This window comes from Suricata suricatta, chromosome 7 (assembly GCF_006229205.1).
Source record: "Suricata suricatta isolate VVHF042 chromosome 7, meerkat_22Aug2017_6uvM2_HiC, whole genome shotgun sequence".
Lineage (NCBI taxonomy): Eukaryota > Metazoa > Chordata > Mammalia > Carnivora > Herpestidae > Suricata > Suricata suricatta.
In genome coordinates, this window is record NC_043706.1 from 76,334,431 (window position 1) to 76,358,357 (window position 23,927).

The following is a 23,927-nucleotide window of genomic DNA, read 5'->3' on the forward strand; positions in this document are numbered from 1 at the left end:
GTATCTTAAAGTCCTCATATGAGTGAAGTCATATGATATGTCTTTCCCTGACTAATTTTGCTTAGCAGAATACCCTCTAGTTCCATCCACATAGTTGCAAAGGGCAAGATTTCATTCTTTTTGATTGCTGAGTAATACTCCATTGCATATATATACCACATCTTCTTTATCCATTCATCCATCATGGATTCTTCCCATACTTTGGCTATTGTTGATAGCACTGCTATAAATATTGAGGTGCACTGGGCCCCTTCGAAACAGCACACCTGCATAAATACCTTGGATAAATACCTAGTAGTGCAATTGCTGGGTCATGCGGTAGTTCTATTTTTAATTTTTTGAGGAACATCCATACTGTTTTCCAGAGTGGCTGTACCAGTTTGCATTCCCATCAGCAGTGCAAAAGAGATCCTCTTTCTCTGCATCTTCACCAACATCTCCAACAAGGTAAAATTTAAAACGTCTGGCATCTAGTCAAAAGTTAACAGGTACGCAAGAAGGCAAAAAAACATATATACTTACAACCCATAAGGAGGAGAAGAGTCAACCAAAAATAGGCCCAAAATAGAGAAAGATGTCTGAATTAGCAAGCAAGAAAATTAAGACAATTATGACAGTATTCCATATATTCCAAAAAGTTAACTGAGGTATTAAAGACATAAAAAAGACTCAAAATGAATTTTCAGAGGTGAAAACTACAATGCTGGAAATGGAAAATACTATGAACACAATAAATAGCAATTTAGACACTGCAGAAAAAATAATTAGTGAACTTGAACATACAGCAACAGAAACTATCCAAAATAAAACACAAAGAAGTTTTTTTAATGAAAAGAGCATTAATAACAAAATCTTCAAATAGTAAAGTATAGAAATAATGGTAAAAAAATTTCTACTCTTAATGAAAATTGTAAGCCTATAGATAAAAGATGCTCAACAAACCGTAAACATGACAAAAAAAAAACCTGAAGAAAACTACAAGAGGGGTGCCTGGGTGGCTCAGTCAGTTAAGTGTCTGACTTCGACTCAGGGTGATGATCTCACAGCTCCTGAGTTCAAGCCCCGCCTCAGGCTCTGTGCTGACAGCTGAGAGCCTAGAGCCTGTTTTGAATTACGTGCCCATCTCTCTCTCCCTACATTTCCCTTGCCTATACTCTTTCTCTCTAAAAGAGAGAGAACTATAAGATGTGTCAATTTCATACTGCTCAGGAATCTGTTAGAAATTGCTCCATTGTCTTCTGGCAATAAGTATTTCAGTGAGAAACTTAGACCTTAAATCCTTCATTGTGGGTCCCACACATTAAAAAAAAAAAAAAAAAAAAACCTGCATGTTTGACTTTCCTATCTTCTGTACTTTTCTATATTCCATTCCTTTTACTGAAGACCCCAGGTATCAACCCTTCTACCTATCCATTCAGTATTTCCTGAGTCCAAACTATGTACTAGACATAGCTCTAAGTGCTGGGGAAATTAAGCATTCAGTCCATACTTCAAAGGAGGCTGTACATAAGTAGCTAAGTCCAATAAAGGGTTATAGTTTTAATGATAGATGGCCATATAGAGTGACCATGTAGTTTACTGTGAGAATACTTCTGATATATTACTAACTATACTGAGACAACAGACATAAACCTACACTATTTCAGCCAAATAAGAACATATGCTATAAGCCAAATGAAGAGTAGTTATTTCCACTTGAAGAGTAAGAGAAAAGTTTGATAAAGACGCTGGGACCCATAAGTTGAATCCTGAAAGATACAGTGGGCATTTCCTAGCAGGATAATGGATGAGCCAAAATGTATTACAAAGGCATGAAAAATGATGGTTTTGAAGCAAACTGTCCAAAGCTCAGTGTAGATGAAGGTTATGCTTCAAGAGGTCACAATCAAAGACAATGGCAAAGACATAGACATATGAGCATGGCCCAGATATAAAAAATATTATGTTTAGTAGTTTAGGTTTCCTGTTAGAGGCAAGAAAACCATTGAAGGGTTTTAACCAGAGGAAATAATTAACTGTTCTCTGGAAACCTGTAGACCTCCAAAGCTCATTTCAAAGACAGCCCATTCCTTGAAATCCATTCAACTAAGGCCATCTAGGTGATGAAATATATGGGAATTAGCAGTAATAGTGGCACAATCTTGTGAATATATTAAAGACTACTAAATTATACAGCTTACAAGGGCATATGAATATTCCAATTTTTAAAAATAAAACTAAATTTTTTAAAAATCTTAAAATCAGTTCTTCAGAATGAGGGAAATGATGGAACATTAAATGTCAACTATATACATTTAATTATACACATTCTGTAAAAATAGGCACAACAAAATGATTAAAAGATACAGCAAAATGTTAAAAGATAACCTCTTCCTGACAGTTGAATGTTTTCTACTTTATGATGGACAGACTTTCTAAAATTCTAACAATGAGTATGCATATTCCTTTACAAAACATTAACAGTTGAACAGATGTGCCATTTTTCCAAGATTCTTGCTATTGGATTCTTGCTATTAACTTTGATGATTAAGTGCTATATTCTCCTCTTAGCCTCACTATAAAAATCGACTGAATTTCACTAGCTGTTTCAAATGAATTAATGCCATATTTCTAAACTCCTATTTTCCACATTTTGTGGGTCAAAGAACATAATTCAGAGAGCAAAACAAAAGCTTCAATGCTCACATCTGACAGCCAGACAATTAGGTAGTTTGAGTTATTCTTGGATTTGGAATTTTACAAAAACAATTTGCAAATGAAAATGTAGAAGAAACAGGAAACTACAGAGGACTGTTTTAATTAACTAACTGGAAAAACAGATATGGCAACTATAATTCTGGTCCAAGTAAATTGACATCATGAATCATATTGCTATTTTAAAACTTCACAAGAGACTATTATGCAGTTTTCATTTGTCCAAGTTTGGGGTGAAAATAAATAGTATTGCTCAGTTAAATCTGCAGATGGTTAAACATCTAATTTTTAAGCATTATTTCCTACCTGGAATGCCCTCAGTCCATGTCCAACAAAAATCTCTTTCTAAAGAAATCTTTTCATATCTAATGCCAATTCCTCTATAAAACATCCTTCATTCCAAACTAACTAGATATAATTTATTTCTCCTCCAAACCACCACAGGACTTCTGTAAAATACCAGTCAAGTTATTGTTTTATTCGAAGGTCTCCCATCACCACCAATTTTTCTCCACCCCTGCCCAATGCAGTAAAATGACTCAAGGGTGAGGCCTTCTTTTCAACCTCTGCACCAGGCACAGCAACTTGAACATGAAAGGCATTTAAAACCATGAGTTCAATTTATAAACTATGCTAAACTATGGCAAATGCTGTAACTTAAAAGTCTGTCTTCCTTTTATTTTATTAATTATAATACTAAAAAACTGTATCGTAAATGAGGGTAACAAAAACAAAGCTATTCTTGCCGTTCCCTTAAACTAACTACCAGAGCTGTCACACTGGCTGTGCAGCTTACAAACAGCAAAACTCGGGGTGCCTGGTGGCTCAGTTGGTTAAGCATCCAACTTCGGCTCAGGTCATGATCTCATGGTTCGTGGGTGAGCCCCACATTGGGCTCTGTGCTGACAGAGCCTCAAGCCTGCTTCGGATTCTGTGTCTCCCTCTCTCTCTGCCCCAACCCCGCTCACACTGTCTCTCTCTCAAAAATAAACAAACATAAAAAAATTAAAAAAAAAAAAAAACCAGCAAAACTTCAGGGTTGCCAGTCATACCATGTGTGTGCATGTAGTGCACACACATGCACATATATACAAATGTTTATGTATAGATACACGTATGTGTCATTTTATTACAAAAAGACATTTACTACACACTGTCACAGGAATGAGAATTTACTAGCAGCTCCACAGTACCCAGTATGGCTAACTCTTGTTTTGTGACTGTATTTACTCTTCTCAGTCTCTGCCACTCCACCCGACGATGCTACCCTCATTCTTCCTTTAGTTCCTGCTCATAGTCATCCTCCTAAGCTGGACTCCTACCATCACTCTTTAGGAACCACCTAATACTTACCTTGATCTCACTTCCACTGCTCTTCTTCACAGGACCTCATCCTCTCCCCCTCCCTCGATCACATCCTGAACCTTCTTATCATCCCAAACTATACCTCAGAAGTGACTAATTCAGGGGCGCCTGGTGGCTCAGTCATCAAGAAGAGATAAATGAAATTTAACATCCTAATAAAAACTAGATTTATTTCTTTATATGTCAATTATACTTCAACTTAAAAAAAAACTTTAGAAAAACTAGATTATAAGTTTCCTATTGAATAAAAATACAATTTGTAAGAAAAAGAAAACAACAATGTTAAATTAAAAAAACAACAACATATGACTTACCCCATCCAAGAGAGTATTTGATAAATGTATACGGAGATCTTTACGAAATGGAAATTCCAGATTTGAAACATGAAACACCGAATTATCTCTATCAATCATAAAAACTTCATTTGTGCCATCAATCAACATCATATATCTGTAAATGAAACATTAAAAAAGTAATATTAACAATATAATTCAAGTATAGGGTTGTAAGAAATAATACTTCTTTTTCCTTAGACTTACAATAGTTGCACAGAATAATGTTCACTAGATCTCCCACCTTCTGGCCCATTCAGATTAAATTTTTAAAATATTTTTTTCCTATAAAAACACCCAGGGTATAGAAAAATCCAACTTTTTTTATGGAGACAATGTGATGTTGAAAAGCAACCTTATGCCCCATTTTAGGAAAGAATGGTTCTCCAATTTTTATTAGATCTTAAACATAAAAGTTTACGAAACACACACACGTCTATATGCAACTGTTGCATTTTAGTAGCCCAACAACTATATGAATTAGTTATTACTCTCTCCACTTTGCACTGGAGAAATAGAGAAAGCAAGTGATTTGCAAATGGCTGGACCTCAAACTATCCAATGTTCTTTCTCCTACACTTCAGTTAGCGAAACAGCTAACCCCTCTCTTTGAATCAAGATTATGATATAGCCAGATATCATCATTTCAGGTATAATTTTCATTCGTTTCTATAAAATTAAAATCTTAAATATATTAAACACTAAACATAAAATATTTTAAACATTCCTGAGAATTTTTAATCAGCCCTTATCTTCTTAGAGCCAATCAATTTACAGGAGAATTTCTATACTCCAAAATACATCATTCCCCAAATGGTCAAGTCACCATCACTGCTTCCCCATCAGTGGATCATTAAGAACAAAGTTGTACTTCACACCATATATAACAATAAAGTCCAAAATGGATTCAAGTGGAGAAAATCACAGATGGATAGACTGTCCTGCCAAATGAATGGCAACATTTGAGATGAAAATGAAGATGATATCCGGGTACCAAAATCTTCAAAGCAGAGAAAATTGACAGAAATAAGTAAGGAAGTAAAAAGGCATAAGACTCAAAAGAACAGGATTTTATTTTATTAAGTTGTTCTTGCTTGCTGTTAATTAAAAGAATGCAAGAGTACTGGTATGGATATGCCACTGAGAATGGAGAATGCTGACCCGCCTGCCCAACCTTCTGCCCACAAGGTGTATCAGAAAAAAGACGCAACAACTGAAAAACGGAGCTCAATCAAGTTAAGGCCAGAGGGTACAAGAAACATTAAACGAAGTTTAAATGAAAAGATGGAAGGTAACATAACAGAAGTAATTTGCTGCCCATAAACAAGTGTTCTGAAGAGCAAATACACAAGTTTAGGAGAGGAGAGGAGAAATGGGAGGGCTGATTAAGGTAAAAGAAGTATGCGACAAATAGGTTGAAGAGCAGCAAGGACGATGAAAAGAGCTTACATTTGGGGACTAAATTGGAAGCATGCTGTGACTAGTGTTTTCAAAATAATTAGTCCCAGCAGGCCCCTGGAGAGAAGGTGGAGAGCTCAAGCCCTCGCTACATATTGAAACAGCTGTAGCCCTAGTAGGTATGGGTCATGGAGAGTCAGGTTACACTAGGAAAAATAATACCAGCCTCAGTCTGGAATGACTCTGGAGAGACTCCTAGACCAACTGGCAGGCAAGCAGGCTGGCAGACAACAGAAATGCTTTGTTCCCAAAGCACTCCTGCACATGCTTTTCAAAAGCAGCAATTCCTGGTTGATAGGGAAAACCTAGATTCCTTGGAAGAAGGCAGCCTTGCCCTGGATTATGTTCCAAAGAAAATTTACATCAACATAAGGAAAGGTCAAATAAAAAGCAACTGTGATATCTTCTGCAAAAATGGTACTGAAGATATAATCCATCATGTTGCTCAAGAACTTAGGCCAGCACTTTGCTAAGCTTAATATTTGCTTTAAAATATATTTCATGGCAAAATGAATTAGTGAAACAATATATCATTCTCCTAGAAAGTCAAGATATGTGTTAAGTATATTTAAAGTTATGAGTAAACATATAAAAAGTCTCCTTAAAAAAAAAAAAAAAGAAGTCTCTTTAGGACAATAAAAAGGAATAAAAGGCATCCAAAATGGTAAGGGAGAAGTGAAACTTTCACTATTTACAAATGACATGACATTTAGAAAACCCTAAAGAGTCCACAAAAACTACTTAAACTGGTAAGTGAATTAAATAAGGTCACAGGATACAAAAACCAATGTGCCAAAATCCGTTGCATTTCTATACACTAATAGGTAAGCAACAGAGAGAGAAGTTAAGAAAGCAATCCCCTTTACAATTACACCAAAAATAATAAAATATTTAGGAATAAACTTAAGGAGATGAGAGACTTGTACTCTGTAATCTATAAAACATTGAAGAAAGAAATTAAAGATGACACAAATAAACAGATATTCTGTGCTCATGGATTGAAAGAAAAAACATTGTTAAAATGTCCATACTGCCTGAAGCAATCTACATAATCCAATCCCCGTCAAAATACTAATAGTATTTGTCAGAAAACTAGAATAATCCTAAAATGTTTATGGAACCACAAGAGACCTCAAATAGTCAAAATAATCTTGACAAATAAAAAACAAAGCTGGATGTATCACAATTTTAGACTTTTAGTCATAGTACAAGGCTGAGGTATTCCAAACAGTATGATATCAGCACAAAAAAAAAAAAGAAAAAAAAAAAAAAGACACACAGATCAATGGAACAGATCAGAAAGCCCAGAAACAAACCCACGAATATATATTCAATTCATCTTCAGCAAAAGAGATAAGAATATGCAATGGGAAACAGTCTCTTCAACAAAATGGTATTGGGAAAACTGGTCAGCTACATGCAAAAGAAGGAAACTGGGCCACTGTTTTACACCATACACAAAAATAAACTCAAAATGAGTTAAAGACCTACATGTGAGACAGGAAACCATCAAACTCCTAGAAGAGAATACAGACAGCAGTTTCTCGGACACTGGCCACTGCAACATTTTTCTAGATATGTCTCTTTAGACAAGGGAAACAAAAGCAAAGATAAATTATTGGAACCACATCAAAATAAAAAGCTTCTGCAGAGCAAAGGAAACAATCAACAAAAACAAAAAGGCAATCTTTGGAATGGGACAAGATATTTGCAAATGATATATCTGATAACAGGTTAATATCCAAAATCTATAAAGAACTCATACAACCAAAATCTAAAACAAAAAAACAAATAATCCAATCAAAAAATGGGCAGAAAACTTGAGTAGACATTTCTCAAAAAAAAAACTACAGATGGCCAACAGACACAAGAAAAGATGCTCAACATCAGGAAAATGCAAATCAAAACTACAATGAACTATCACTTCACACCTGTCAGAATGACTAAAATCAAAAACACAAGAGACAACTGTTGGTGAGGATGCAGAAATAAAGGAACCATCTTGTACTGCTGGTGAGAATGCAAACAAAGCAGCCAGTATCGAAAACAGTATGGAGTTTCCTCAAAAAATCAAAAACAGAATTACTCTACAATCTAGCAATTGCATTACTGGGTATTTACTCCAGGAATATGAAAATATTAATCCGAAAGGTTATATGCACCCCACTGTCTATTGCAGCACTATTTACAATAGCCAGATTATGAAGGCAGCCCAAGAGTCCACTGATACATGAATGGATAAAGATGTGGTATACACATACACTGGAATATTACTCAGCCATAAAAAATGAAATCTTGCCATTTGCAGTAACATGAATGGAGCTAGAAAGTATATAATGCTGAACAAAAGAAGTCAGTCAGAGAAAGACAGATATCATAATTACACTTATACGTGGAATTTAAGAAACAAACAAACAAACAAGGGGGAATAAAGAGATCAAGAAACCAAGAAACAGACTCTTCACTATAGAGAATAAACTGATGGTTCCCAGAGGGGAGGAGAGTGGGGCATGAATGTAATAGGTGAAGAGGATTAAAGAGTACACTTATGATGAACACTGGGTGATGAGCAGAATTGCTGAATCACTATATTATACACCTGAAATTAATATAACACTTTATGTTAACTACACTGGAATCAAAATTTAAAACTTTTTTTAAAAAGTCTGCTTATCTTCAAAATAAGTCAGGCAGAGAAGGATAGATACCATATGTTTGCACTCATAGGTCTAACAGGAGAAACCTAACTGAGGACCATAGGGAGGGGAAGGGGGAAAGAGAGCTGGGGAGAGTGATGGACACAAATCATGAGAGACGATTGAATATTGAAAATGAACCAGGGACTGAAGGGGGAGGGGGAGGGAGGGGAGGGGATGATGGTCATGGTGGGAGGCACTTGTGGGGGAGAAGCACTGGGTGTATTATGGAAACCAATTTGAAAATAAATTATTTTTAAAAAGTCTGCTTATCTTATTTAGCCCATTATCCTTAAATTTAACACATATCTGTTAGTATTCAGCAGAACTAATGGTCCTCAATCACAATTTGAGAATGGCTAAATTATGCTAATAAATTTTAAAATTCAGAAAAAATAAGTGGTTGGCCTCTTCTGTTCATACGATGACAAAAATTTTATTTTGCTTTTCACTGGCTGCTCAGAAGCTCAGAATTTAATATAATATTGAAAGAGAATAAATATTCAATCCCAGGGTGTTAGCATATTTGTTTTTCCTGTCATAATTTTTTCCTTTTCATTGACACTTTAACACATTAATATATAAAAGATATATAGATACAGAAATAGGTATCTTACTACCAGACCTTTCTACTTTAAGTAGAATATTAAAAGAAAACACTGTCTATGTACACTTATTGTAAACAGATTTAAAAGATCAAGGAAAAAAGGTTTAGAAAATAGAGTTCAATATAAAGAATTGCTCATGGGAAACAAGCTTGCATCTGCAGAGATATCAGAGAAATTATTTAGCAGTTGATATTCAGGGATTCTTCTGCACATTTAAGTTTTCAGCCTTTGGAACAAAAGTTTCTGGGATATGATTTTTTTGGTTTGAATTCCAGTCATCCCAAATCATGTGTTCTTTTGTTATGTGATATCTATGAAAAATAAGGAGCTTGTTCATGGTAGGAAGGGAAGATACAGAATGTAAAAAGTTCCACATGACTCTAGAGTCTCTGAAAACAAGCTGGATTCTTTAAAAAAAGAAAAAGAAAAAAAGGCCACTATCCCATATACCGTCATATGCTGGCAAAACACTAAACAAATAAGCCCAAGCACAGTTAAGTATTGGAAAGATAAAGTGCACAGCAATACAGGAGCATTCAAAAGGTGGACCTGTCAGAGCATGGAGACGGGGAAGGCATCCCTGAGGGATTCTCATGGAGCTGATCACAGTAGGTATCTTCACTCGCTGAACAAGGACCATGCACAGAGCCATGTTCAGAGCACCTGACATGAAAACATTTAAGGCTTACAGCAACCCTACCATGTAGGTAAAATTAGGATCCCTATTTTCCAGATAAGGAAACTGAAATATATATTAAGTCACTTGCTCAAGGTCATAAAGCTAGCAAAATAGCAAAGCTGATATTAAAACCTAGACAATGGCCCATCTCTACAACCTCTGTAACGTACTGCCTCTGCCCTGCATTATGTAGGAGTGAGCCAAGCAACTATGGAATGGAAGGGTAAAGGAAAGGGGGTGGGGGTGCTGAGAACCAGAGTTTGGCACACAGTCTACCAAGTGCAATATATTTGAGACAAAAACGAATTCTGCATTGCACCTAAAAAAAAATTCAGAATACTAAGCATAAAGAGAAAAAAAGATGAAATGGCATGGGTTGAGGCTAGAGAAGTAGTTCCAAACTTAGGAATGAATGAAAATCTTTTTTTTACTTTATTACTAGAAAATGGAAAACCCCTTCTATGAGACAAACAAACTATATGGATAATTCAAATACAGGAGATTTAATAGAGGAAACTGGTTAAATAAATATAGAAAAGCTGAAAAAGGCAAAAGGGGAAGGCTAAGGGAATCAAGAGATTAGTAACTACAGGAAGCACTACCACCAAAGGGCTGGAGGAACTAAATGAAAGAAGTGTGTTATGAGAAGCTAGGAACCTGGAGGAAGAGCACTATGGGGCTATGCCTAAAAGGGTGCAGAGGTCCATGGAGCTAGGTGTGCAAACCTGGAAGGAGTTGGTACCACATGGCTGATACCTTGGCCTCTAAGGAGAAGAGCCCTGTAGCTCAAGCTTGAAACTCTATGGAAGAGGCACAGAAAAGAGGGTGCTCAAACTGCTAAAGGGGCACAGCCCAGTGGATGGAGGAAGAGATGCAAGTGGCACTCCATTTATCTAGAACGTACCACCCAGAAGCTGGTACCTATGAGAGGGAGCAGCAGGGCTGGTGCTGGCAGTATCAAAAGAAGCTGGAGAGTGAACTGATAGGTATCTGCTGGAGGTATAAAGAAACTAGAAACAATAAAGTCCTTTCTCTTGTCCCCCAAATTTCTCCCAGGGCTCCCACTGGTAAAACCCAACTGGAAGCCAGCTGGCAAGGGGGTCTGAGATACAGTTGAGAGTCCCAGTTCCCCATTATGGTTTAAAAGAGTGGACTGAAGCTGAAAAACATTAGGTAAATAACAGGCAGAACACTGAAAGACTTTTAGCAAAATAATAGCGTAATCTGACCTGCATTTTTTAAAGTTCACCCCCACATAATGTATACGCCTACAAGTAGGAACCAATCTGTAGACCAGAGATACTAGGAAGCTTCTGCTGTATACCAAGTGGGACTCCAGTGGCAAGGATTACTCAGAGGTAAGTGGATAAACTCAAGACACTTAAGAGGCAGATTAACAGGACAATGTGCTATGGATTAGATATGAGAGTAAGGAAATAGAAGTCAAGGATGACTACCTAGCTTCGGGCATGAGTAACTAGGTATACCTTATTTACTGAGCCATGGAGCATTGAAGGAGGGGAACTGTTTGGCTTAGCTTGGCAGAAGTGACAGATCCCTGTTTTAAATATGGATACAGAAATTTTTGTTTTCACACTGAAAACCAAAAGGCCTCTCCTGGCAACCAGGTTAGAAATAGGTTCAGGTTCCAAACCAGACAATCAAATGTTCCCTTCCCAAAACTTTTAAATTCAATGAGTAACAGAGAGGCACAAGCTCACAAATTATTCAGAGCAACAGCAGAGTCACTGACAGCAAATGCCAAGAGTGGCTTCCTACTCAGAGTGTTCCAGTGCCTGACCTTGCTCAGGTCCTTGATGCCTGGCTGCCCTTAATTCATACCCACTTTCCGAGACTGGTTCTCCTGAAAGCCTTCCAATTTATTTCTTTGCTTAAATTAGCCAAAGTCGATTTCCATTGCTTACAGTCAACATAATGGATATACTGTTTCTTTTTATTTTTTTAAATTTTTACCCACTGTATAACAGGTGAATTCACATACTGTAAATGTGCCTATGATGTAATCTTACTAGTATACCCCCCCAATATACCCTTAATACCAAGGGTTACATGATACTAGCTCTTTACACAACAATTGCATGTCAAGATTCATGCCTTCCATTTCCTGTCCTTCAACAGAGACAAGTGTGCAACATTAAGCCCAGACTTTTCTCTCCTAAAAGTATACAGCCAAACTTCTACAGTTTCTATACCAGCTACATTTCCTCTCATCTCTAGTACCAATATAGTTGGCACCCAAATCCCTGAAACCTAATTCTCAAAGTTGTAAAAGTACTCAGAAATAAATTCAGGTATACTAAAGTGTCTTATACAGAAATTCAGTTTAGACACTTCCCCTAGATACAATTATAAACCTGCCAGACACAAGAGCAGGTGACCAGACTCTGCCCCCTACCCACCAACACGTGCCATGCCTTATTCTACAAACAATACAAGAACAGCTGACCTGACAGGTTAAACACCTGCTTTCTTCCTTCCCAATGGGGAGCTTACACACACTTTGACTTTTTCTCTCACTAGCTCATCACTCAGTAAATTTTATCTATGATGATCTCTTTTACAAAGTATATCCATGTCTCCTTCAACCCAGTTTTTTTCCTGTTTCTTTCAACTCTTAAAAACAATGATGTTACATATATTTTACCAAAAATGTTCTCAAATAAAAAGACACTTTCCTCCTTCTTATCTCATTCACTTAGTTCCATTAATGAGACTAAGAACACTCTGATCAGGGCTAGTGACACATCTATATCAAGCAAAATTAAAAGTCCTAAGACTTTAATCCACCTACACAAAATAATCAGTGTCGCCGAGTGCCCTTCACAATCTCCATAATACTCTCACTTTCCTCCTTATCCTGTAAAAGAAAATCAGTTTTCCCAAACAGAATTTTTAAACTAGTCAATAGTGTTTTCCATAAACTTTCTATATTTGTTGCAATTATAGTTTGGTTGGTTACCAGTGTTGGAATAGTGCCTTTTGTCATTTTTCACAGCTGACATCCAGAGTAAATAATGTAGGTACCTTAGGAATTAAGTAAGCTTGACAGACTAGGTTAGCAATCCAACCATCATTTAAATTAAAATTCTATCGAAATATGGCCTAAAGTCTACCAAAATAAGTTCAGGAATCTCAAAGAAAGACTTCTGATAAGTTAAGGAATCACTGTTTGTAGGACTTTCACAAAAGGAACGATAATTGATGATAAAACAATGTAATCCTAGACATGAACTTTACTTCTAAACTAACAGCTATTTACCATGTGACAAAAATAATATTTCAACCCTTGAAAAGAAAAACCATTTAAAAGACAAGTATAGCTTTACCTTATTTCATCTTCCAGAAATTTAAAGAATTCACATTAAGGTCATTCTTGTTTTCACACAAACAAATTAAAGAGAATACACACACATGTACAGTAATACCACCACCACCTAACCTTTTTAAAATTTTTGATTGCTTTAACAATCACTGAAATGAAGATACAGTTCTAACCATATTCCCGTCATCAAAAACTATCAAAATTTTCATTCAGCATTATAAAATATTCCAACCCCACAAGCAACTTGATTTCTATTTATTGATTCTATAAGCACAGAAGTCTTCTTCAAAAGGATCAGCTCCATTTTTTTTGGACATTAGGGAAAAATTAAGCAAATCTGAATAAAGTATGGATTCTAGTTAATAAAAAAAGGATTAGCTCTTTTTTAATCCTCATATCACATCAATTTAAGGTCATGAAACAGATGTGATTAAGGTTTTATGGTCTTAAAGTCCCTTTAAGCCCTCAGCTTCATTCTATTAAGTGATCACTTACATACACACAACAGTAATTAAACAGACAACATGTATTATTTAATTTTAAATTGCAAAGCCCATTCACTTCCCCACCAATTTAATTGTCAAATCTGTCTGATCTAAGAATGTTAATTGGATATTAAATGGCAAGCCAGCAGCATGCCACAGAATGTTCAGACAACTCGCCAACATGTAAATGTCTTCTACCGAAGCACAGCCATCTTTATTTTATATGTTGTTTACACAGCAAATTTTCTACTGGGTCTGTTCATCTATTTTTTGTTGTTGTTTAAGCTTCATACTAAAACTTAGTCTATGGAAAAATCATCAAACAACTCTCACCTTTATTTCAATTTAGGAAATTCATCACAAGCAAATCTTGAAGACCTAGGGGTATTTATCATTTAAAAAAAAAAATCACAAATTCTCCAAACTTTCTCATTAAAATATGTGTGCTTATTTCTATTAAGAGATATTATAATTTTCAAATATAGATATTTCTGTTTCAAGACACACCCTTCAACCAGCAAGATTTAGAGTATTGTGCAAAGCTTAAAAGTCAACACTATAAAAGTTTAGCAAAACATAGGGTCCATGTCAGTTTCTAAATTCCTCCCTACATTCCACAGAATTAATGATACGTAACACAAATAATCAAGTGTATAATAAGATGTAGAGCAAATTTGTTCCAAACCACCCAACAATTCAAAAATAATTTAATCTGCTTACTTTGTTTATACATGTCAATGGTACAAATGCTATCATTATGGGCTTTGGAAAGCCTATAGATACTAGACTCAATAGTGCTTGCTATCTAGACACCTAAAAAAACATGCAGGTAGATTAGAACCAAAAATCCCATCAAATATTATGAAATGATTCTAACTGTCCAACTCCTAACTATATACTTTAACATCAGAACTTCAACTTCTTTATCCCTTTCTAGTTCTCCATCCTCTACTGCTCAAAAATTTGTGCATGCCTGTTTCTAGGCCTCTTTATTGTAATATTACACCATCTTATTCTAAAATAAAGATCTTCAAACTCTTACTCAAAATTCCCTCCCATGAACTCTCTATCCCAAAATAAGCCCTATCCAAATCACTCTATCACTCCCAAGTTTTCTGAAAATTATAATTCTATTATGTACAATAATCAATCGCCTCTGGCAGAAGAGAAGCATACAGGAAGAAAGTAGTAACCTTAAAATCCACTGTAAGGAGTGGTTCAGCTTTACTTTGTAGTTGATCATATTTATAGCTGAAATGAAAAAACATTAAAAAATAAAACGATATACTCTAAGTTTTTATTTGCCAACTTCAGAGTGAAAGATATTCGTATTATACACCATTAATTATATATAAATATATAGTAAATATAGTTGAAGATATCTGTAGGCAAGATAGAAGGCATCAACAAAGAAAGACACATGGGATGGCGCACATGGCTTAGTCGGTTGAGTGTCCAACTCTTTATTTCAGCTCATGTCATGATCCCAGGGATGTAGAGCAAGTTTTGCATCAGGTTCCACACTCAGTTTAAGATATTCATTCTCTCTCTCTCTCTCTCTCTCTCTCTCTCTCTCTCTCTCTTCCTCCGCCCACCCTCCTCTGGCTCCTCCCTGCTCCTGTGTTCTCTCTCCCTCTCAAGTAAAAAAAATTTTTAATTTAAAAAAAGAGAGATACATGGAGTCTACAACAGTAGTTAAGAACATGTATCCCAGACACTCTTCTTAGGTCTGTGATTCGGTACAAAATCACTTGACTGCTCTAAGACTCAATTTTCTCATCAAAAGTCTTCACCTCTCAAAAGTACTTGAAAGAAGTAAATAAGGTAGTCACCAAGATAAAAACCTTCTGCACACTGAAGAAAACAATCAACAGAACTAAAAGGCAACCTACTGAATAGAAGATATTTGCAAATGACATATAGGATAAAGGGTTAGTATCCAAAATCTATAAAGAACTTATCAAACTCAACACCAATAGAAAACAAATATTTCAGTCAGGAAATGGGCAGAAGACATGAATAGACACTCTTCCAAAGAAGGCATCCAGATGGCTAACAGACACATGAAAAGATGCTCAATATCATTCATCATCAAGGAAATAAAATTCAAAACCACAATGAGATACCACCTCATACCTGTGGTATCTCAGGAGAAGTACAAGCTGTTGGCAAAGAAGCAGAGAAAGGGGAACACTTTTGCACTGTTGATGAGAATTCAAACCGGCACAGCCGCTATGGAAAACAGTACGTATGGAGGTTCCTCGAAAAATTAAAGAACTACCCTACAACCCAGCAATTCTCCTACTGGGTACTTATCCAAAGGATACAAAAATGCTGATCTGAAGGGGCACATGTACCTCAATGTTTACAGCAGTGCTATCAACAATAGCCAAATATGGAAAGAACCCAAATGTCCATCAACTGATGAATGGAAAAAGAAGATGTAGTATATATATACACAATGGAATACTACTCCGTGATCAAAAACAATGAAAGCTTGCCATCTGTAACAATGAAGATGGATATTATGTATATTATGCTAAGGCAAATAAGTCAGTCAGAGAAAGACAAATACATGGTTTCACTCATATATATATATATATATAAATATATACATTTTATTTACATATAAGTATACAGAATTTAAGAAACACAGCAGATAAACACAGGGGAAGGGAAGGAAAAATAAGATAAAAAGAGAGAGGGAGGCAAACCATAAGACTCTTAAATACAGAGAACTGAGGGTTGCTGGAGGGGAGGTGGATGAGAGGATGAACTAAAGGAGGATGGGCATTAAGGAGGGCACTTGTTGGGATGAGCACTGGGTAAGTGATGAATCACTGGGTTCTACTCCCAAAACCATTACTACAATATACGTTAACTAACTTGAATTTAAATAATTTTTAAAAGAATTAAATGAGGTAGTATACTCATGTTCATTTCATAACAGCACTACTCACAACAAAAAACTAAATTGTGTGAGCAACCCATGTGTCCACTGACAGATGAATGGAAAAGAAAATGTGGTACACAGTGGAGTATTATTTACCATTCCAAAAGGAAATTCTGACATGGCACAACACAGATGAACTTTGCTCTATGCACTATGCTAATTACATAAGTCAATCACAAAAAGACAAGATACTGTATGACTCCACCTATGTAAGGTACCTAGAACGATAAAAGTGAGACAGAAAGTAGAATGGTGGTTGCTAGAGAAGAAGGGAATGGAAACTATCATTTAATGGATATGGTGTCTTAGTTCTGCCTGATGAAAAGAGTTCTGGAAAAGAAAGCTGACATTTGTGTCCATTACGAAATGTATTTCATATCATTGACCTTAAAAATGGTTAAGATGGTAAATTTCATGGTATATATATTTTACTGCAATAAAAATAATGGAAAAGGAGAAGGAATTAAGCAAGTTACTACATGAAGGGTCCAAAAAGTTACCAAGCACATGGTAATAAAATGTCAGCTATTATTATATTATGCCCAAGGCACACAGCAATATTTCACTAAAGCTTAATATCATTATCATTAATATTATAACTAGTATTTTACACAATCCAAAAAAGAATTGAGGTTATTGACAAAACAAACCCTGGATAAGACAGAAAGGATCAGTTTTAAAACTCCGTAGACAGAGGCCCTGGGTGGCTCAGTCGGTTAAGTGTCCGACTTTGGCTCAGGTCATGATCTCACAGTTTGTGGGCTGGAGCCCCGTGTTGGGCTCTGTACTGAACTCTTGCTCAGAGCCTGGAGCCTGCTTCGGATTCTGTGTCTCCTTCTCTCTCCCCCTACCCACTCATGCTCTGTCTCACTCTATCCCTCAAAAAATAAATTTTAAAAAATGTTAAAAAAAAAAAAAAAAGAACTCTGTAAACAGGAAAAAAGATAACCCTTCTAAAGAGAGAAGAGAAAGAGATAAATAAATGTACAAATTTTGAAATGTAGAAAAATAAACCATAGGTTACCCACAGCCCACAAAGTCAAGCTTACAAGTGTATTTACATAAAAGCAGACAGCACATATAGTAGTTACTTAATTCATTTCTCCATGAATAGGTGTCACCCAAGTAAGTTCTATAAGATCAAAAGCTGTACTACTTGGGGCGCCTGGGTGGCTCAGTCGGTTGAGCATCCAACTTCGGCTCAGGTCATGATCTCCCAGTTCATGGGTTCAAGCCCAGTGTCGGGCTCTGTGCTGACCGCTCAGAGCCTGAGGCTTGTCTCCACATTCTGTGTCTCTTTCTCTCTCTGCCTCTCCCCTGTTCATGCTCTGTCTCTGTTTGTCTCTCAAAAATAAATCAATGTAAAAAAATCAAAAATAAATTTAAAGAAAAAGCTGTACTACTCGAGTGAGCAATGACTCAAAACAGAACTCAAATTAAAAAACAAATCAGGTGGATTTCTCAATCTGTCTAGAAACTTGTTTTCTAAACACTAGAATGATAAAAACAAAGCAGAGCCTAAAATATTCCAGTGTACTGCAACAGTTTCATAAGATTTACTAACAAGAATGGTACATATAAATATACAATAACTCCAAAAGCTACTGTATATAACATAAAATTATGTTTCAATCCCATAATATAAAATTAGTGACTGCATAAATTAAATAAAATTATAATTAAACTTACCTAGGTTGGTATTTCCCTTACCAATAGCCCCCCCAAAAAACATAATTATCATAAAATAAGCGCTGGCTGATAAAGTCCCCTCCTATGTACAAGTTTACAAAATCAACTAATTAACAGAGTTAAGGTAAATCCAACAAGTAGAATATCAAAGCATGCCTTTCAACCAGTGAAAAGAACTGTCAAATCTGACTGAGTTTATTTGCTGCTAGCAACACGCATCTTGCTAGTTGTGGCCACTTCAGTGGACTCGGGTATGCTCCCTCCTCCTTTCCACCAACCTACAAAGAATTAGAAAATCACAAAATCTTAAAGGAGGGGAAGAGTTCTCAAGCAGTTCCACTTCACCCAGGCAGCGGTGCACATTCGTGACCACACGCACACGCTTACCTCACCTCCACCGTGCAACAAACCTACTAGCGTGTAACACGCAAGAAAAGCCAGGCTAGGTTTAAATGCAACTAAAAACAAGAAGTATTTATACAGATACCACCAAAGACATAAAATGGTATCTGGTTATATTGCCTCCCCCAGTTCGTACATGAAAAGAAAGTATACCTTAATACTCACTTTACATAAACAGAAACTTATGATTTACCCTTCTCTAGACAGAAGCTTCTACCTCAAAAACTAGATCTGAATACAGATATTTTTAATGCCGTCTAAGCTCACTTAAATGTGTTTCTCAGTGGTCATCTAAAGTCCAAAACAATTAAACAGACACAGACAATAGTTGAAAAAAAATTTCTTCAAATCCTCAAAAGTGATAGAAGACCAAGTCTTATGATACATTTTCAAGATTCAAGATGAATAAAGCTAGCTATTTATTTAAAAGGAGTTGCCACTTAATTAGGTGAAAAGAAGATTTCCCCTGGTTTTTAAATATTTCCTACACAAAGAAAAATAAACATTAAAATAAGTTTTTTAAGTAAAAATAAAGGCCCACCAACTGCTAGTTAAGTATAGGCTGCTGAACATCCCAAGAAAATGGAGTAGATTTTGGTACTTAAAGTGTGATCCTCGGACTGGCAGCACTGGCACTGCCTGAGAACTCGTTAAAAGTGCAGAATCTTGGGCCTCCACCTTCCTAAATCAAAATTTACATTTTAACAAGATCCCCAGGTGATTCATATGCACATTAAATGATGAAAAGTGCTGGATTAAACAGCCTCTAACCACTCTTAACATTCAAATTGCAAATGAAGATAAAAAGCCAAACAGATGAAATCTAACAAAAAATTAAAAACAAATTTTAAACATATGGAAAAATGAAGCTTTCACTAAAGCACTTGTCCAAAAGTCAATTTCAAATAGATTTTTCCTCTCTTCTTAGCTATAGAAATATTCCTGTTTTGATGACAACTCAGGTAAAAGGAACACAAAGGAATCCAAAAGAGCAGAAAAAGAACACTAAGCAAAATCACCAGTTAGTCCCAGCACAGTCTTCTAGTTTTCACATTTTATATTATGCAACATTTGAAATTTTTTATTTCATTTCTTTGAGAGCATACACACAAAGGTGCATGGATGCACTAGCTGGGGAGGGGCAAAGGGAGAGGAAGAGAGAATCCATGCCCGCATCAGAGCTGACACAGGGCTCGGGGCTTCATCTCGCAACCATGAGATCATGACCCCAGTTGAAATCAAGAGTTTAACTGACCCAGGAGCACCCTATACGATGTAACTTTTGAAAACTCACTATCAGCTAGGCTAACTGAATCAATGCTAACATAATCTACTTTCGGTAAAAGCCTCCAATGAGTCCCAGAAAAGGTTCACCTAAATAGCCCTTGAATTATAACTGAAAATGGGAAATAAAATGTCGGGGGAACGACTGGGGGCACATTACTGCAGGGTCTTCCTGTGTCCCCTGCAGGACCACCCTTTGGGGATGTCTTGGTAAGGTCAGCGGTGACATTACCTCTTTTCTTTTATTGTTCCACTCACCAAAGTTAAGTAGTCTGCTTCCACTTTCACAGCAAATTTTCATTTCCTTGTCTTCTGACCCACTATGGAAAATACTCTCTTCCCACTCCCTATTCAAACCCAGCTCTTTTAAGTTCCTCAAAGGCCACTGGGCTAACCAACTGACTTAGCATTCCAGGTGGCCGTAAACTTCAATAAGACTGAGATAAAGGATCTCTTACCTTACAAATTCCTAAGATTAATTCACGAAGTAGTAGGAGTTAACATTAAGTCAAAATTTAAATCAGAGATCCGGGGCTCAGCAATCATTAAAACTCTGACACATTTAAATATGTAAACAAAAGATTTAACCAGGCACCAATAGTAGCAATTCTCTTCCTTTGTCCTAAGCACCTAACTGCCCAGTGGCCAGAAGTTACATAGATTCTGGATTTGTACCAATCACTAGTCAGCACTGTCTAGCTCAGGCTATTTCCCCCTCAAGACCTTCTTGTTGCCTCTCCTGCCCAATTTACTCACTCTTCACTGGTCATTCTCCTCCTCCTAAGAACTCCTACATTCTGAGGGTATGGGCAATATCATTTATACGCAATTGTATTCCATATTGTATTCTCATGAATTCCCATGTTAATACAGCAATTCAATTTTGACCCATTTAAGGGCCTGAACCAGGTCTTTTTCTTTTGATTTTTTAAGTAATCTCTGCACCCAACATGAAACTCATATTCATAACCCTGAGATCATGACCCAGCTAAGTACCCATGAATGAGGTCTTAATTTTTTTTTAAATATGCATCTCTCAACTAATTTTTCTATCAAAACTTTGCCACTGAAAGTGACCACACATTAAAATGTTTTATTTGGTAGCTCCAAATACACAGTCAGAACAGTTACCATTTAAAACATGTCAAAAATTAGGAATCTTCTTTAGAGCAAGCAACATCTTCTTATTTTCACATTATTCCTATGAGGGCAATGAATATTTTGTTGTTTATTTTAATAAAAGGGAGAGAAAGACTTAATCTATAATGATTTTACTTGTAACGCAGATATTATACTTTACCATAAAGATCCTCAACTATTTATTTTAAGTTTATAAAGGGAACTAATAGTACAACTAAGATATTTTTAAGAAAAACATCCACATGGGGGAAATGTAAATAAAACTATATCTAAGAGCATCAATTGTTCTAAATTAATTTTAATGTCTCCACTTATTAGTAAATAATACTTAATGGATCACACTATTAAAAATTAACTGGTTTCCACTAGTCTTTGTTCATGTTCGCATAAAAGTACCAGGAGATATTCTAGACACACCATTCTCAACAGCTAAATATTAAATACAAGTAGCTAAATACCAGTGAGGCTACAAAAAAATATATAATATAGACTCGTAATAACAAGGTAACTACCAAGGCCAGATCACAGAGTAGACTCAATGTTCAGTTACTTAAAGTTATAATGTAAGCAACAATTTTATTTGTTGTCATTATATACTATAGTCTGTACCTCTAGCCACAAGTTTGTATCATCAGGCTACTATAACACATAAAATGCTTAAAAGTAATTCATGAGGAGACAAAATTTAGTTCTCTGCCCATGCAAAAGTATTTTAAAAATTAAATTTTCTAAATTCCAAAATGCTGCTAAAATAAAATGTGTCAAAGAAAACTCACCTGCCCGCAAAAATATCAGCAACAGCAGCAACATTAGAGCTGGGCTGAAAGCCAGAAACGCAGTGTACCAGGATGGGCTGCCTATAAAATCTTCAAATCAGACTTCCCAATTTTAAAAAGAGCTGTCAGAATTACTCATTTTCAATTTCTGTAACTAGTTCACAGATACTAATGCAAACTTTTGGAAACCAAATTACCACAAACATGCAGAAACTGAATATAGTTACCCAAGTAAAAATACTATATATGATTTTTTAAAGAAAGAAAGCATATGGTCATAGAAATTTCTTTCCTAAAATATAACAGAGCACATATGTCAAAATCACTACTCTTCATATACCACACACAAGTCAAATGACTTTTCTATCCTGGGACCATAAATTTCACTATCTAAAATAAAGGAGCTACATTCCAGCATCAAGTTTTTCTGTTAGACTCCTTTGCTCCCAACACAGACAACTGAGAGCAAAAAGCCCACATGGGATTTAAAAAAAAAAAAAATCTTCACATCATTCTTTCACTCTTTGAGATTCCTACGTAAAAAACAGTGCATTTTTCTGAAACAGACAAAATACTTTTAGGGATTTTAATATAGTATAATCGTATTTACAAAAATACTTCCAAAATGACTACAAATATAATTTGTAGGTACATCATTTTGATGCAGTGCACTAAAGAATATGGCACTGTTATAAAAACTACTATGCTTTCGATACTCTTGTATACATGATTCCCCCTAATCCTCATAAATTCTTAAACATCCCAAACTAATATTATGGGATGTATAAGATGTACAATGCACTGGGTACCACTGAATTCTACTACCACAAAAGCAGCCTGAATTAGGTGGTCCTCTGCTGCCACCTAGTGAAGTCATAAAATGCCAAAACTAAGTCATAAGTGACTGGAAAAAAAATTTTTTTAAGGTACGAATCTGTTTAATAAATCATTAAAATATACTAGTTCAGAACATGATCTTTAAAATATCACTGTATAAAATGCTACAATTCTACTTTTAAAAAGATACATGTATATTCCCATAAACATATTCTAGAGCATATAGAATATAGCAATAATTACAATAAACTATCACGTGAATAATGACTCATATGAAAAAAATTTCCTAAAATTCTATCACAGTAGTGTTATAAAAGCAAAATTTTCAAAACAATCTAAATCCTTTTTTATGTCTTTATTTTGAGAGACAGAGACAGAGAGTGAGAGATGGAGGGGGAGGAGAGGGGGAGACACAGAATCCGAAGCAGGCTCCAGGCTCTGAGCTGTCAGGACAGAGCCGGACTCGGGGCTCGAACCCACAGACTGTGAGATCATGACCTGACCCAAAATCAGACGCTTAGCCAACTGAGCCACCCAGGTGCCCCAAAACAATCTAAATTTCTAACCACACAGGATTTGTCCAATAAATTATGGTACAATCATACAATGGAATATAGAGATCCAGTATGAGTCCTTTTCCTCCCAAGACACTATCAAAATCACAAAAAAAAAATTTTCACATATATCGATAGTCATCTGGTGCTTTTAAAAATATGACCACAAGTCCATAAATTCTTTGACACTCCCCACCCCTTCAAGAAATGGAACTTGGGTAACCGACAGAATGGGAAAAGATAGTTGCAAATGACATATCGGATAAAGGGCTAGTATATAAAATCTACAAGAAACTCACCAAATTCCACACCCAAAAAACAAATAACCCAGTGAAGAAATGGGCAGAAGCCATAAACAGACACTTCTCCAAAGAGGACATCCAGATGGCCTACAGGCACATGAAACGATGCTCAGCATCACTCATCATCAGGGAAACACAAATCAAAACCACACTGAGATACCACCTCATGCCAGAGTGGCTCAAATGAACAAATCAAGAGACTATAGATGCTGGCGAGGGTGTGGAGAGACAGGCACCCTCCTACACTGTTGGTGGGAATGTAAACTGGTGCAGCCGCTCTGGAAAACAGTGTGGAGGTTCCTCAAAAAACTATCCATAGAACTCCCTTAT

The 23,927-nt window shown here is 36.0% G+C and overlaps 1 protein-coding gene across 1 annotated transcript in view; it reads right to left on the bottom strand.

The window, feature by feature from the left end:
- RNGTT (RNA guanylyltransferase and 5'-phosphatase) overlaps positions 1–23,927 on the bottom strand; it is a 306,020-nt gene that overhangs the window by 215,771 nt on the left and 66,322 nt on the right. Inside the window, exon 9 of the mRNA XM_029944807.1 lies at positions 4,374–4,509. Coding sequence (XP_029800667.1) covers positions 4,374–4,509 — 136 coding nt within the window. The remainder of the gene's footprint in view (positions 1–4,373; positions 4,510–23,927) is intronic.